Source organism: Cannabis sativa, chromosome 8, assembly GCF_029168945.1.
Source record: "Cannabis sativa cultivar Pink pepper isolate KNU-18-1 chromosome 8, ASM2916894v1, whole genome shotgun sequence".
In the NCBI taxonomy this organism is placed as follows: domain Eukaryota; kingdom Viridiplantae; phylum Streptophyta; class Magnoliopsida; order Rosales; family Cannabaceae; genus Cannabis; species Cannabis sativa.
Genome location: NC_083608.1, coordinates 17320496 through 17333493, shown reverse-complemented (window position 1 = coordinate 17333493; position 12998 = coordinate 17320496). Strand labels below are relative to the sequence as shown.

The 12998-nt window shown below is 32.5% G+C and overlaps 2 protein-coding genes across 2 annotated transcripts; one reads left to right on the top strand and one right to left on the bottom strand.

Moving 5' to 3' along the window:
• Nucleotides 1-2858: 2858 nt before the first annotated feature.
• Nucleotides 2859-4095, bottom strand: LOC115701553 (secoisolariciresinol dehydrogenase). The gene is made up of 2 exons (XM_030629370.2): nucleotides 3972-4095; nucleotides 2859-3866 (listed from the first exon to the last, which is right to left on the bottom strand). Exons 1-2 carry the CDS (start codon nucleotides 4007-4009, stop codon nucleotides 3047-3049), a joined length of 858 nt encoding a protein of 285 aa, XP_030485230.1. The 5' UTR covers nucleotides 4010-4095; the 3' UTR covers nucleotides 2859-3046.
• Nucleotides 4096-10397: 6302 nt separating this feature from the next.
• LOC115701549 (IAA-amino acid hydrolase ILR1-like 3) lies at nucleotides 10398-12723 on the top strand. Its single transcript, XM_030629365.2, has 5 exons — nucleotides 10398-10833; nucleotides 11101-11232; nucleotides 11312-11626; nucleotides 11706-11834; nucleotides 11936-12723. The coding sequence occupies exons 1-5, from the start codon at nucleotides 10486-10488 to the stop codon at nucleotides 12314-12316; spliced, it is 1305 nt and encodes a 434-aa protein (XP_030485225.1). The 5' UTR covers nucleotides 10398-10485; the 3' UTR covers nucleotides 12317-12723.
• The last annotated feature ends 275 nt before the right edge of the window (nucleotides 12724-12998 follow it).

Below are 12998 nucleotides of genomic sequence, written 5' to 3'. Positions count from 1 at the left end.
TGAAAATAATTACTTTACGTGTTATAAATATTTAGCTTGCAGTTTGAAAACTTAATTATTTTTTGTTTAATATTAGATATCACACACAAGTTTTCCTTCATTTTGTGAAACTTAATTACTACTTATATAAATAATTACTTCTAACTTTATTTTTAGTACTCATTTCAATGGGCTTTTTTTTCTTAATTTTGTTTATTATTTATTTATTTATTTATTTTTGCTTAATCATTCTATTCTTTTTGTGATCATTTCTGTTTAAATAATTTTTTTTTTTTGTAACTACAGAAAGTTACTATACAAAGATATTAATTGAATGAAATTTAAATACAAAAAATAACAAGTTCTTTGAGTTTTAATTTTTTATATTGTATTTAGTATGATAGAAAAATAAGAATAAAGATAACTTTTAAGACAAATAAATTTATAATTAAATTGAATCATTGAGCAGTTATGTATGTAGATATATTGAACTTCTTAGCAAGTGAATATATATCAATCACTAAAAAACTAAAAGTGGTGATTCTACAATGCACCCCCTTAAAAGAGATATACTGATACACCCTTAACTTGTTTCGGCATCCAGAAAAAAATTTTAGTCTAATTTTTTTTCATATTCATGTACGTTATAGCTATTTAAGATATCCTACAAAATTTTGAAAAATTCGGAATAATTTACAATATAGAAAACAATGTTCAAACAGTCTATTTTACACGCGTATAAAATAAAATAGTCACGCGTGCAACACACTGTTTGAACATAATTTTCGGCGTGTTAAACTTTTCTAAATTTCTTAAAATTTTGCAGGATGTCTTAAATAACTATAACGTACATGACCATGAGAAAAAATTTGACTAAAAAATTATTTCAGATGCTAAAACAGATAGGAGTGCATCAATATATCTATTTTAAGGGGGTGCATTGTAAAATTTTCCAATACTATTATTCTATTTATTTATTTATTTTCTTAATTGTTAATTTATTTATTTCTTTTCTTAAATCAATTACTTATATAAAAATAAAAATAATTTTAAGAGTCTAACTATCATTTCACGCGTAAAAAATAATCTCTTACACATGAAATAAATCCAAACCAATAAACTTAAAAAACACTTTGTTTGAGTTTATCAAAACCAACTATTATCGTCTCAAATAAATTACACAAATATATTAAATTAATTATTCAAAATAATTGTAAAAAATATATAATGTAAAAAATTTATAATATTAAAATAAATAATCCTACAGACAATATTATTAAATAATTTAATTATTTTAATACTACACCAAATCATTAATTATATATATAATTTTATATGTTTAGAGTAAATTATTTTGACAAGATTTTAAGCTCTAAAAATTATTAATTGTTAATATAAAATTTTATTACAATTAGTCTAAAAATATATATATAATACATATGAACTATAATTTAAAAAAATAATAATAATTGATAATTACTAGCGGCCCACAAAGCATGGGCTTCCCACTAGTATGTATATACTGTATATTTAAATTTTGGATGGAGACTTTTCAAAAAAAAAAAAAGCTGAATAGAAAGAGAAAATTTTATTAATTAATTACATTTCACAATTAAAAAAAAATGTCTACACATACTAAGGGTAAATATTATTTTAGAATTTGTATTTTACAAAAGTTACTAATTAGATCCTCTATTTTGTTAAATGACAAAATGGATCCTGTATTTTCTAAAATTGTACAAATAGGACCTTAAACTAATTTTTTGTCAAAATAAAACTTAATAATAATCTGATCTAGAGATGTTATGGACAAAACTTATTATATTTTCTCTATCTGTTTGTGTTAAATTATTAAAAATTGGGCAGGCATCATGTGCCCAATTATAAAAAAAAAAAAAAAAAAAAAAAAATCTTACTTTTAGTCACAACAAAACTTGTGACTAAAATCTTACTTTTAGTCACAACAAAACTTGTGACTAAAAGTAAGAAAGTTGTGACTAATTATAAATTATAATTGTTATGTTGTGACTAAAAAGTCCGTGGCTAAAGGTATTAGTCACAAAAATTACGATTTGTTGTGACTAAATATATTTTTAGTCACAATACTTGTTGTGACTAAAACTAAATTAGTGACAACTTGTATCTAAAAACTATATTTTAGTCACAAGTAACATTTAGAAAATATAGAGTTTATTTTGTCATTTAAAACAAGAAATCTAAGATCCAAAATAATATTGGAAAATTCTACAATAGGCACCCCTTTAAAATAGATATATTGATGCACTTCTATCTGTTTTAGCATCCGAAATAATTTTTTAGTCAATTTTTTTTCTAATAATCATATACGTCATAGTTATTTAAGACATCCTGCAAAATTTTAAGAAATTTAGAAAAGTTTAACACACCGAAAACTATGTTTAAACAGTGTGTTGCACGAATGACTATTTTATTTTATACGCGTGTAAAATAGACTGTTTGAACATTATTTTCTATATTGTAAATCATCTGAATTTTTCAAAATTTTGTAGGATATCTTAAATAGCTATAACGTACATGAATATGAAAAAAAAATTAGCCTAAATTTTTTTTTTTGGATGACGAAACAAGTTAAGAGTGTATTAGTACATCTTAAGGGAATACATTGTAGAATCACCCAATAATATTTATCCTATAATATTTTAATTTTGATGGTCGGTATTAGGCGCTATTTTTGTTAATAATTTACAAAGTTGGGCTCTCAATGTAATTTTTTCTAAAGCAATTATTTCTTTATTATACTGAAAAGACAAATGCTAAAAAGTACACTTTCTTTAGTGTCATATTATTATTCATGAAATTAAATATTGAAACCAATCATGAGATGAATTTCTAATGAGAATGGACTATTAAGAAGTTCAGATTTTATCATATATAAACTGGTGTATCGATCTCAACAAAAACAACAACACTAAAACTCAAAGTGACAAACTTGTTGAGGATTTCACCGTAATAATCAATTAAAAATAACAACGTACGTACTCTTTTTATTAATTATATTTTCTTTGGATTAATGGAAACTAATTATTAATCAAGCATGATTAATTTCAGGGTACTGAAACATTGGAAAAGAAGAATTAGCAATGGTGAAACCTCCATCAACAACTAGGTTATGTCCACTGACGTACCGTCCCTCCTCACTCGCCAAAAAAAGAGCAGCATTAGCAATATCATCTTCCTTAAACGTCACATTCTTTAAGTTCGCCATAGATCCGTACAGGCCTTCAAGCTCCTCCACACTAAGCCCATGGAAGATCTGAGAAATCGGCGTCGCCAACCCATAAGGCGACACACAGTTGACCCTTATTCCAAACTGTCCCAACTCAACAGCAGCATTTCTCGTCAGCCCAAGCACGGCGTGCTTGGAGCACGTGTACGCGTGGGAGACTAAGCCTCCCATGCACGAGGCAACACTAGCTGTTGATATGATGCTACCGCCGCTGCCTCCTTTAGCCGAGATCATAGCTTGGGAAGCGTGTTTTATACCAAGGAAAACCCCTGTCACATTCACGCGCAACACGCGCTCAAAATCGCCCTTCTCGTTGTCGATAATTCGAGACTTTTTCGGGTCACCTATGCCGGCATTGTTGAACATTATGTCTAGCTTTCCATAGGACTTGATGGCTTTTTCTACGGCGGCTTTGACGTGAGATTCGTCGGTTACGTCGCAGTGGACGTAAGTGGCGTCGTTTCCGGCCGCGCCGCTCGCTATAGATTGGCAAACAGAGTGGCCTAGCTCGTCTTGGATATCGGCTATAACTAGTTTGGCTCCATGGTGGGCAAAGACTTGGGCAGTTTTTTGGCCTATTCCACTAGCTCCACCTGTAATCAAAGCCACTTTACCTTCTAACCTGTACTAATATATAAATTTTAGGTTAATAATATTGTTTGGGTCACTTGTGAATATACATAACAAGTATGATACAATTATGTAAATTTCAATGTAAGAAACTTACCTTCTTGAAACTGCCGAGACTAATGTAGTGATTGCCATTGCCTACGTACAGCCAGAGACAATGATCAAGAGCAAATTGTATATATAAATATATATATTTGTTTTCAATAGTTACACAGTAAATTGTTTTTTAAGATCTGATGGCTCATTTATTATATATTTATAGTTGCTTCTCTCTCTTCTTTTTTGTTTTGTCTTGGACATAAGTACGAGTGGTGATGATGATCGATTACACTAGATATTTTTTTTTATCTGAATTACACTGGATATTGATGTCAGATATCCAACAAGATGTACCTTTGAAAAAGAAAACAGAAGATTGAAAAATTAAAAAAAAAATTAAAAGTATGTTTCACATTATTTTCTCTTTTTTATTTTTTAAAAGTATTGTTTTTAGAAATAAAAATAAAAAAAAAATGTTTTTAAATGTTTAAAATACTGGCTAATATTTTTTAAAAATAATTTTTATTTTTTAAAAACAAACTTCAATACTTTGAGACTCCGATATGAACAAGACCCGACCAGGACCCACACCTAGACCTGAATTCGGACTCCAGTCTCAGGCCTGGGCCCCAACCCAAACATGAACCCCAAACCAGGCATCGGACCACGAAGTCAGACTTGGACTCGGACCCAACCTCGACTCGAACCTGTCCCCAACCCTGGACTCGGCGGTGGAATTGGACCCAGACCCAGACCCCAGACTTGGAACCTCGAACCCGAGCATTGGCCCACATCAGAAGAACGACCTGCAATGAGTTGAAACATTATGCTCAAGCGCTAGATCGTGTTGATGAAGTATTGGAAGTAAGCCAGTTGCTTGCTCAGAGAACCCGACTCATGGATTAACCCATAATATTCACTGAAGAAGATGCTAAAACCGTGTATTTTCCCCCACCATGATCCATTGGTCATCAAGACACCCATAGCTAATAAGGTAGTGGCCCATATCCTAGTTGAAAACGGGAGCTCGGTGAACACTTTGTTCCAAAATACATTCCTTTCCATCGACCTCACGGACCAAGACTTAGCCCCTAGTGACTCATAACTCACCGACTTCAATGGGGACTCCCTCATCCCCATGAGAAAAGTGTGGCTTCCTACCACATTGTGTCTTGATACTCCCAAAAGCACATTCAAATATTATACATTTATTGTTGTAGACTTCCCTACATCTTAGGACGACCGACGTTGGTAGATTTTGGAGCTATAAATTTGATCCAACACCTATGCCTCAAGTTCCCTACTCACTCCGTGGGGTGGGGACAGTTCGAGGAGACAAAAAAGAGGCCAGAAAGTGTTACAATGTAGCCATCAAACAGTCGATCCTAGTAGTCAACCAAGATAGAAATAGGGATCAACCAGTGTAAAGAAGAGAAGTTAGACCTTCAAGTAGGGTAGAAAAAGCACTACAACCAATGGAAGAAACAGAAGAAATTTAAATTAGTGACCAAGATTTGACTAAAATTATTTGCATCGAGAAAGGCCTTTATCCCAACGTCAAAAAAGAAATCATAAGCACCATCAAAGAGTCGGCTGATGTCTTTGTGTCGTATCACAAGGATATGATCGGGATAGACCCAAAGGAAATTTGTCACGTGTTAAATGTGAACAAAGACATGCCTGTGGTACAGCAAAAGAGGCGTCCCTTGGAACCAGTAAAGGCACACTAAAGAAAGAAGTGGAAAAATGTTAACCCACATCTTCATCTGCGATGTGTATTAGCCAAAATGGTTGGCTAATCCAGTACTTGTTCTGAAGCCCAACGAGACTTGGCAAGTCTGCATAGACTTCACCGATTTAAACAAGGCATGTCCCAAGGACCATTTTCACCTGACAAGGATTGACCAGATGGTTGACGCCACCTCTGAACAAGAGTTATAGTCCTTCATGGATTCTTACTCTAGGTATAACCAAATTAAAATGCATGTGGTAGACTAAGAGTACACGAGTTTTTGAACAGTTAAAGGATTGTATTGTTACCTAGTCATGCCATTCAGATTAAAAAATACAAGAGTAACCTATCAACAGTTAGTAAACTGCATGTTTTGAAACCTACTGAGAAAAAGCATGGAAGTCTACGTGGATTACATGTTGGTCAAATCGAAACTGCTAAAGAATTTGGATGAACTCAAGGAGTGGTTAGCTTGATACAAAAATACGAGATGAAGCTTAACCCAAAGAAATGTACATTTAGTGTCAAATCGGGTATGTTTCTGGGCTTTATTGTTAGCCAACGAGGGATAGAGGCCAATCTTGAAAAAGATAGAAGCTTTATTAGACATGCCATCTCCAAAGAAGCATAAGGATGTGGAAAGTTTGATAGGGAAAGTAGGAACTTTGAGACGCTTCATCTCCAAATCGACTGATAAGTGCATCTTATTCTTCAACATTTTGAGGAAAAGTCAAAAAATTGAGTGGACCAGCAAGTGTGAAGTAGCATTCTAGAGCCTAAAGGATCACATGTCTAAGGCTCCAATCTTGTTCAAGCCTATACAAGGGGAAGATTTATACCTCTACTTGGCAGTTTCAAAACACGCCATCAGTACGGCACTGGTCCATGAGGAAGACAGGACACGACATCATATTTACTATGTTAGTAAGAGAATGATAGGTACCGAGATCCAATACCCGCTGATTGAAAAGTTGGCCTACTATTTTCTTGTCTCATCTCGAAAACTATGCATGTAATTTCAAGCCATACAATAAAAGTCTTTACTAATTGTGGAAAGTAACGAAACAGAGATAAATGTAGATGCTACAGAAATAATTGTACCCACTTGGAAGGTGTACGTAGATGGAGCAGGGAATGAAAACAGGTCAAGAGTGGGAATAGTGTTAATATCACCTGAAGGACTAACACATCAAAGCTCCTTACGGTTCAAGTTTAACACCTCTAACAATGAGGTTGATTATGAACTTTACTTGCAAGATTGAGGCTGTCAAAAGCTGTGGGAGCTTCCAATATTGATATATTCAGTGATTTTCAATTGGTTGTTAATCAGGTGTTGGGAGAATATCATACCAGCAGGGAACGAATGGCTTCATATGTCTCAACAGTGCGAGAAATTACTCAAGGAAACAAAATTGATTAGATCCTGAGAGAAATAAATGCCCAGGCTGATTGCCTAGAAAAGTTGGCCTAAAAATAAGAAGTAAAAGATTTGAGGGTAGTCCCGGCAACTATCTCTCGGAGCCTGGCATCTTGGCCAAGGCCAAGGTCAAAGCTACCCACGAGGAACCCACATGGATGGACCACATAGTCAAGTATCAGACATCTAGAGCACTAACTACAGAAAAAGCCGCTTCCAAAAAATTTCAGTATCAAGATCCATGATACATCATGATGGATGATAAGTTATACCGAAGAGGATTATCTATGTCATATCTTAAGTGCATAGCAAGGTCCAAGATTGGGGTGATTATGGGTGAAGTTCATGAGGAGTTCTACGGAGACCACACTAGCTAGGAGTGCCAATTTTTCTAAAAAAATCTTGAGACAAGGATACTTTTGGCCTACCATGAAAAAAATTGTATAGAATATGTCCAAAAATATAATCCATGCAAAAGATTTGTAAACATTCTCAGGCCCCACCAAATGAGATTACCTTAATGACCAGCCTATGGCCATTTGCAGTATGGGGAATCGATCTTGTCGAATCCCTCTCGACTGGGAAAGGAGGGTTAAACACGCAGTGATTGCAGTAGATTACTTCACCAAATGGGTGGAGGTTGAACCTATGAATTCAATCACTGCCAAGAAGATGTTGGACTTCGTTGTTAAGAATATCGTTTGCCGATATGGACTATCACATAAGATAGTATCAGATAACAGAAAACAGTTCGATAGAGATCAGAGATGTTTGCTTGGGATAGCTGTCGTTAATCCTGTACACCAACGATAATCTCTCTCTCTCTCTCTCTCTCTCTCTCTCTCTCTCTCTCTCTCTCTCTCTCTCTCTCTCTCTCTCTCTCTCTCTCTCTCTCTCTCTCTCTCTCTCTCTCTCTCTCTCTCTCTCTCTCTCTCTCTCTCTAATAGTAATATTTAAAAAAAAAAATTAAATGAAATGAATGGTGTACTAAATAATAATGTTGGAACATATAGAGTCAACTTTTGGAGTTGTTTAGTATTGAAGTATTTTTTAGTAGAAAGTGACCAAAAATTATAAAAAAGACACTACTACAAAAGAAAGAATTTGTGACGGTCCTAAAAACGATTTTTTTAGGGACCGTCGCTAAAAAAATTAAACAACTGTTAGAAACTATCGGAAAAAATTAGTATTTCCGACGGTTTATAGTAGTGCCTAAAAAAATAGGCGACGTTTTTCATTAAAAACGAAAAAAAAAGTAAGGGGATTATACTCGACGGTTTAAAACTGTCAGCTATATTATAAATGACGATTTTAAACCGTCGGATAGTCCACATTAGCGACGGTTTTTAATCGTCGCCTATTCTGTTTGTTTTGCAACGGTCGTATAGGTGACGGTTATAGAAACCAATAAGAATACTTTAAACAACTATTTAAAAATATCTGAAAAAAATTATATATAGTAGTGAGAGAAAAAAAAAAGGTAAAATATTATATTTCGAGATAATAGAATTGAAATTTCGTAGCAACTTTGAGTACTACTAGTCTTCGTGAATGCTATCAATATATACATGTATGTACACATTTTTAGTCAGACTCCTATTAATTTCTTTATGAATTATTATTAATTATATCAATCTATTCATGAATAGAAAGTTGAATAAACAAGTTGATTCTTTTTTTTTTTTGTCTACGAAAATTCACGTGTTACAATTTATTTTGTCAGTTTATCATTTTTTATTTGTATATATACACGGACTTTTTTAAAAAAGTATATATCATATACTTTAATTTGAAAAATGTGTTTTACATTTTGTCATTTTTTTTACATTCTCATGTAATAATTCTACAATTGAAATAAATCATTTATTTTAGGAATAATTTAAAAAAAAATGAAAAACAACAAAAATATTATAAAAAATAGTTGTACAAAATTTTAAATATTTTTTACGATTTTTAAGATTTTATTTACATAAAGTATGGTCTTTTAATGTATTTTTATGTTGTACTCTTATTATTTTGTTATTGATTTTTTTATTTGTATATTATTTTTTTTATATGTTGTTTAGATATTATTTTTCTGTTATTGTTATGTGATTTTCTTAATTTTTTTTTATATTTTTATAAAATACTGTAAATATATATTTAAAAAAAATGCCAATTAGGATTTTCGTCCACTGAACTTTGACATGTACCAAATCATGTCCCCTGAACTTTTAAGGTCGTTAAAAATGCCCCTGAACTATTCAGATTGTTAGATTTAAGGATTTTTTTTCCAATTTTAGTAAAAAAGTCTAATATTGATGAAAGTTTATGGGCCATAATTTGGTACATGTCAAAGTTCGAGAAGTATGATTTGATAGATATCAAAGTCTGAAGAGAATGATTTAGTACATAAATAATCACTAAAATAGTAAAATTGATAGTTTAGTATATATGCTAATAAGACCAAATTGGTTTTTACACTATGATTTGATGGTTTTGATGCCTTTTACAACTTTTATACTATTTATTATAGTTTGCCCCTAATTGTTTAGTTTTGTGGTATGGTAAATAAGCAAGAGAATTGATTAATTTTATGCTCATAACTTTTAATAAATAAATATTTCAAGTCTTTTTAAGTCTCTTTATATTTAATATGGATTGTTTTATATTATAATATTAATTGTTTTGCCATTATTCTTTCACATTATTTAATTTTTCATTAAATTATGTGGTGATAGAGTTTTATTTATTGTTATTCTGTAGTTTGGTTTTGTGAAAGGTCTACGATTATAAAGACTTTGTTAATAAATTTAATTTTTTAATATAATCTATTGGATATACATTTTCAGTACCTTTTTTGCTAGTCATATTTAGATTTTTTTAGTAATGTTGAGCTAGCGAAATGATTGTGTGTTAAACTTTAAGTTGTATATTAATTTTTATTCTGAATATTATCATTCTAATATAATTTTAGTTTCACTAGTTCTAGCAACAATCAGTGGATTTACTAATATTAATATGGGGGCTATAGTCCCTACTAATAAAAATACTAATTTTTAAAAAATTAAATATAATTTTTTTAATTTGATAATTATAAACTAAAATAATAAAAAAAATTCCCACAAAATTAAATAAATTAAGTAAAAGTAATTATAATGTATTAAAAATATTTTTTAATAATAAATAAGTTCCACAAAATAAAAATTATGACTTCGTCACTGACAACAATTATTAATAATGAACAGGTATTTTTTAAGGTATTGAGCTTGTTATTTGAAAACATTATAATTTTATTGTTTAAATTTAACATGTTTTTCAATTAAACAATCTTACTTCAAGAAAGATCAGTAAATTCACAAAATCACTACTTAGCAAATTTACCACCAAAATGGCAAGTATTGATACTAAAATTCTGTGGCAACGTTTTGTTGGTGGTGTATTATGGGCTTGGTTGTTTTGTGGTTCGTATTCTCAACGCTGACGTGTCATGTATGGGGTTTGGAGACTTCAACTGAGTCGGAGCTGAGTCATGTGACTCGGGAGCTATTGGAATCGGCGAGGAAGCCCGAGTTTTTAGATTGGTTGAAAAAGATTAGGAGGAGGATCCACGAAAACCCGGAGCTAGCTTTTGAGGAGTTCGAGACGAGTCAACTCATTAGATCGGAGCTCGATTCTCTTGGAATTGGGTACACATGGCCGGTGGCAACGACCGGCGTGGTGGCTCACATTGGAACAGGAGCTCAGCCTTGGTTCGGCCTAAGAGCCGACATGGATGCCCTTCCTATTCAGGTTTTTTTTCTTACTAAATATATTTTATTGGGAATAAAGATTTGAGGTAAGTGTGGAACTAGAAATGGGTCAGATCAACCTTTTCATTTGGGGAAGGTCTAATTTTCTCAATTCAAGTTTTGATTAACAAACTTTTTCATTATTAATTATGAGCTATGATGATAATAAGAGTGGTCCCAAATTAAAAGTATAGGAAAAAGGCCAAACCTTTTTACTTATTGATGCTCAATGTCAATATGCATTGTGGAACTTGGCCATTTGGAATAGGAATTGGTTGAGTGGGAGCATAAGAGCAAGAAGAATGGGAAAATGCATGCTTGTGGCCATGATGCTCATGTTACTATGCTGCTTGGAGCCGCCAAATTACTTCAGCTACATCACAGAACCGACCAACTTAAGGTATGCAATTAATCAAGTTTTATTATGCTATGTTATGTTGTCAATCTTCAATGTCTCTTGCTTTGTTTGAGTTTTAAAGGGAACTGTGAAGCTTGTTTTTCAACCTGCTGAAGAGGGTCCTGCTGGGGCTTATCATGTACTAAAAGAGGGTGTACTTGATGAGGTTCAAGCTATGTTTGGATTACATGTTGACCCAACATTGGCTACTGGTTCAATAGGTTCCAGGCCCGGTCCTTTCTTCTCTGGCTCTAGTCGATTTTCGATTGTGATAGAAGGGAAAGGTGGAGATGCTGCTATGCCTCATGCATCCAGAGATCCAATTCTTGCAGCGTCGTCTGCTATCCTTGCCCTTCAACAGATTATCTCAAGAGAAACAAATCCTCTTGAGGCAGGGGTGAGTGTATTGTCAATAGGCATAGCTAAACCATGTTTAGAAGAACAAAATTTGTAATTCTTTTGTTTGTACGCCCTAGGTGGTATCAGTGTCGTTCATCGATGGAGGCCAAGCAGCAAGTATTATTCCGGAGAAAGTAATATTTGGAGGCAGCTTTCGGTGTTTTACTTCAGAGGGTTTATCCTACCTTCAACAGAGAATCAAAGAGGTATATCTATCTATCTAACCAAAAACAGATTTTGTCTTGAATTGATCATAAATCTTCAATGAGAATGGAGTGTGAGAAATACTTTTGGTATATTGACACAGGTGGTAGAGTTGCAAGCCTCAGTGCATAGGTGTACTGCCAAAGTAGATTTCATGCTGGACAAGAGAAGAGCATATCCAGCGACTATTAACGACAAAGCGATGTATGAACAGGTAAAGAGGGTTGGTGAAGTTTTGCTTGGAGAACCTAAGGTGCACCTTCTTCCAAAGATTATGGCGGCTGAGGACTTCAGTTTCTATGCACAGAAGATGTCAGCTGCATTTTTCATGATTGGAGTGAGAAACGAAAGCTTTGGTTTGGATATTAAGGACTTACACTCTCCTTACTTTGTTGTTGATGAAGAAGCTCTCCCAGTTGGAGCAGCTCTCCATGCTGCTGTGGCTATTTCTTTCTTGGAGAATCATTCTGCTCAGATTCAATAAAATTTATGCCATCCCTTTTGACAATATAATGGGATGTTGTGAAAGATAACAAGTAATAAAATAGAAAGTAGAGGATCGTTTCTACGAAGATTGTTACTAATTACCAATTATTAATTTTCATTTTCTATTTAGCTAATAAGAATTTGATTTTAAAAGTAATAAAAAAAACTAAAATTAACAATTGAAAACTAAATAAACAAATTATACAATTAATTTAATGGATAAAAACTAGGGTATGTAACTTCATTTTCTATCCACTCTATTTTTTATTAACACAATATGATGGTCTGAGAATAAATTTGTATTAGTTTAGATTTGAATAGGTGAATACAAGGAATAAGTGTTTAATAGCTGTGATGATAATGTAGTGAAGTAGTGATGTTGGTTGTGTATTGTAAAGAATGGTGTGGCTTAGAAGAGAGGATTGTTTGTATGAGAAGGTAGTAAGCTTTATTTATAGTTTTGATGTTAGTTTTTGGGTGTTAGTTAGGGGTGGACATCCAATTCAATCCAATCCAATTTTTTTTTCTTCATCCGATCCAATCTAATCAGTATTTGGATTTGAAAAATAATTATCTGATCTAATCCAATTAGACCTCAAAATCTAATTACACCTAAATTTCAATATTAACTTAAAAATATATAAAAAAAAAAAATCGGTAAAAATTAAGTATCACCTTTT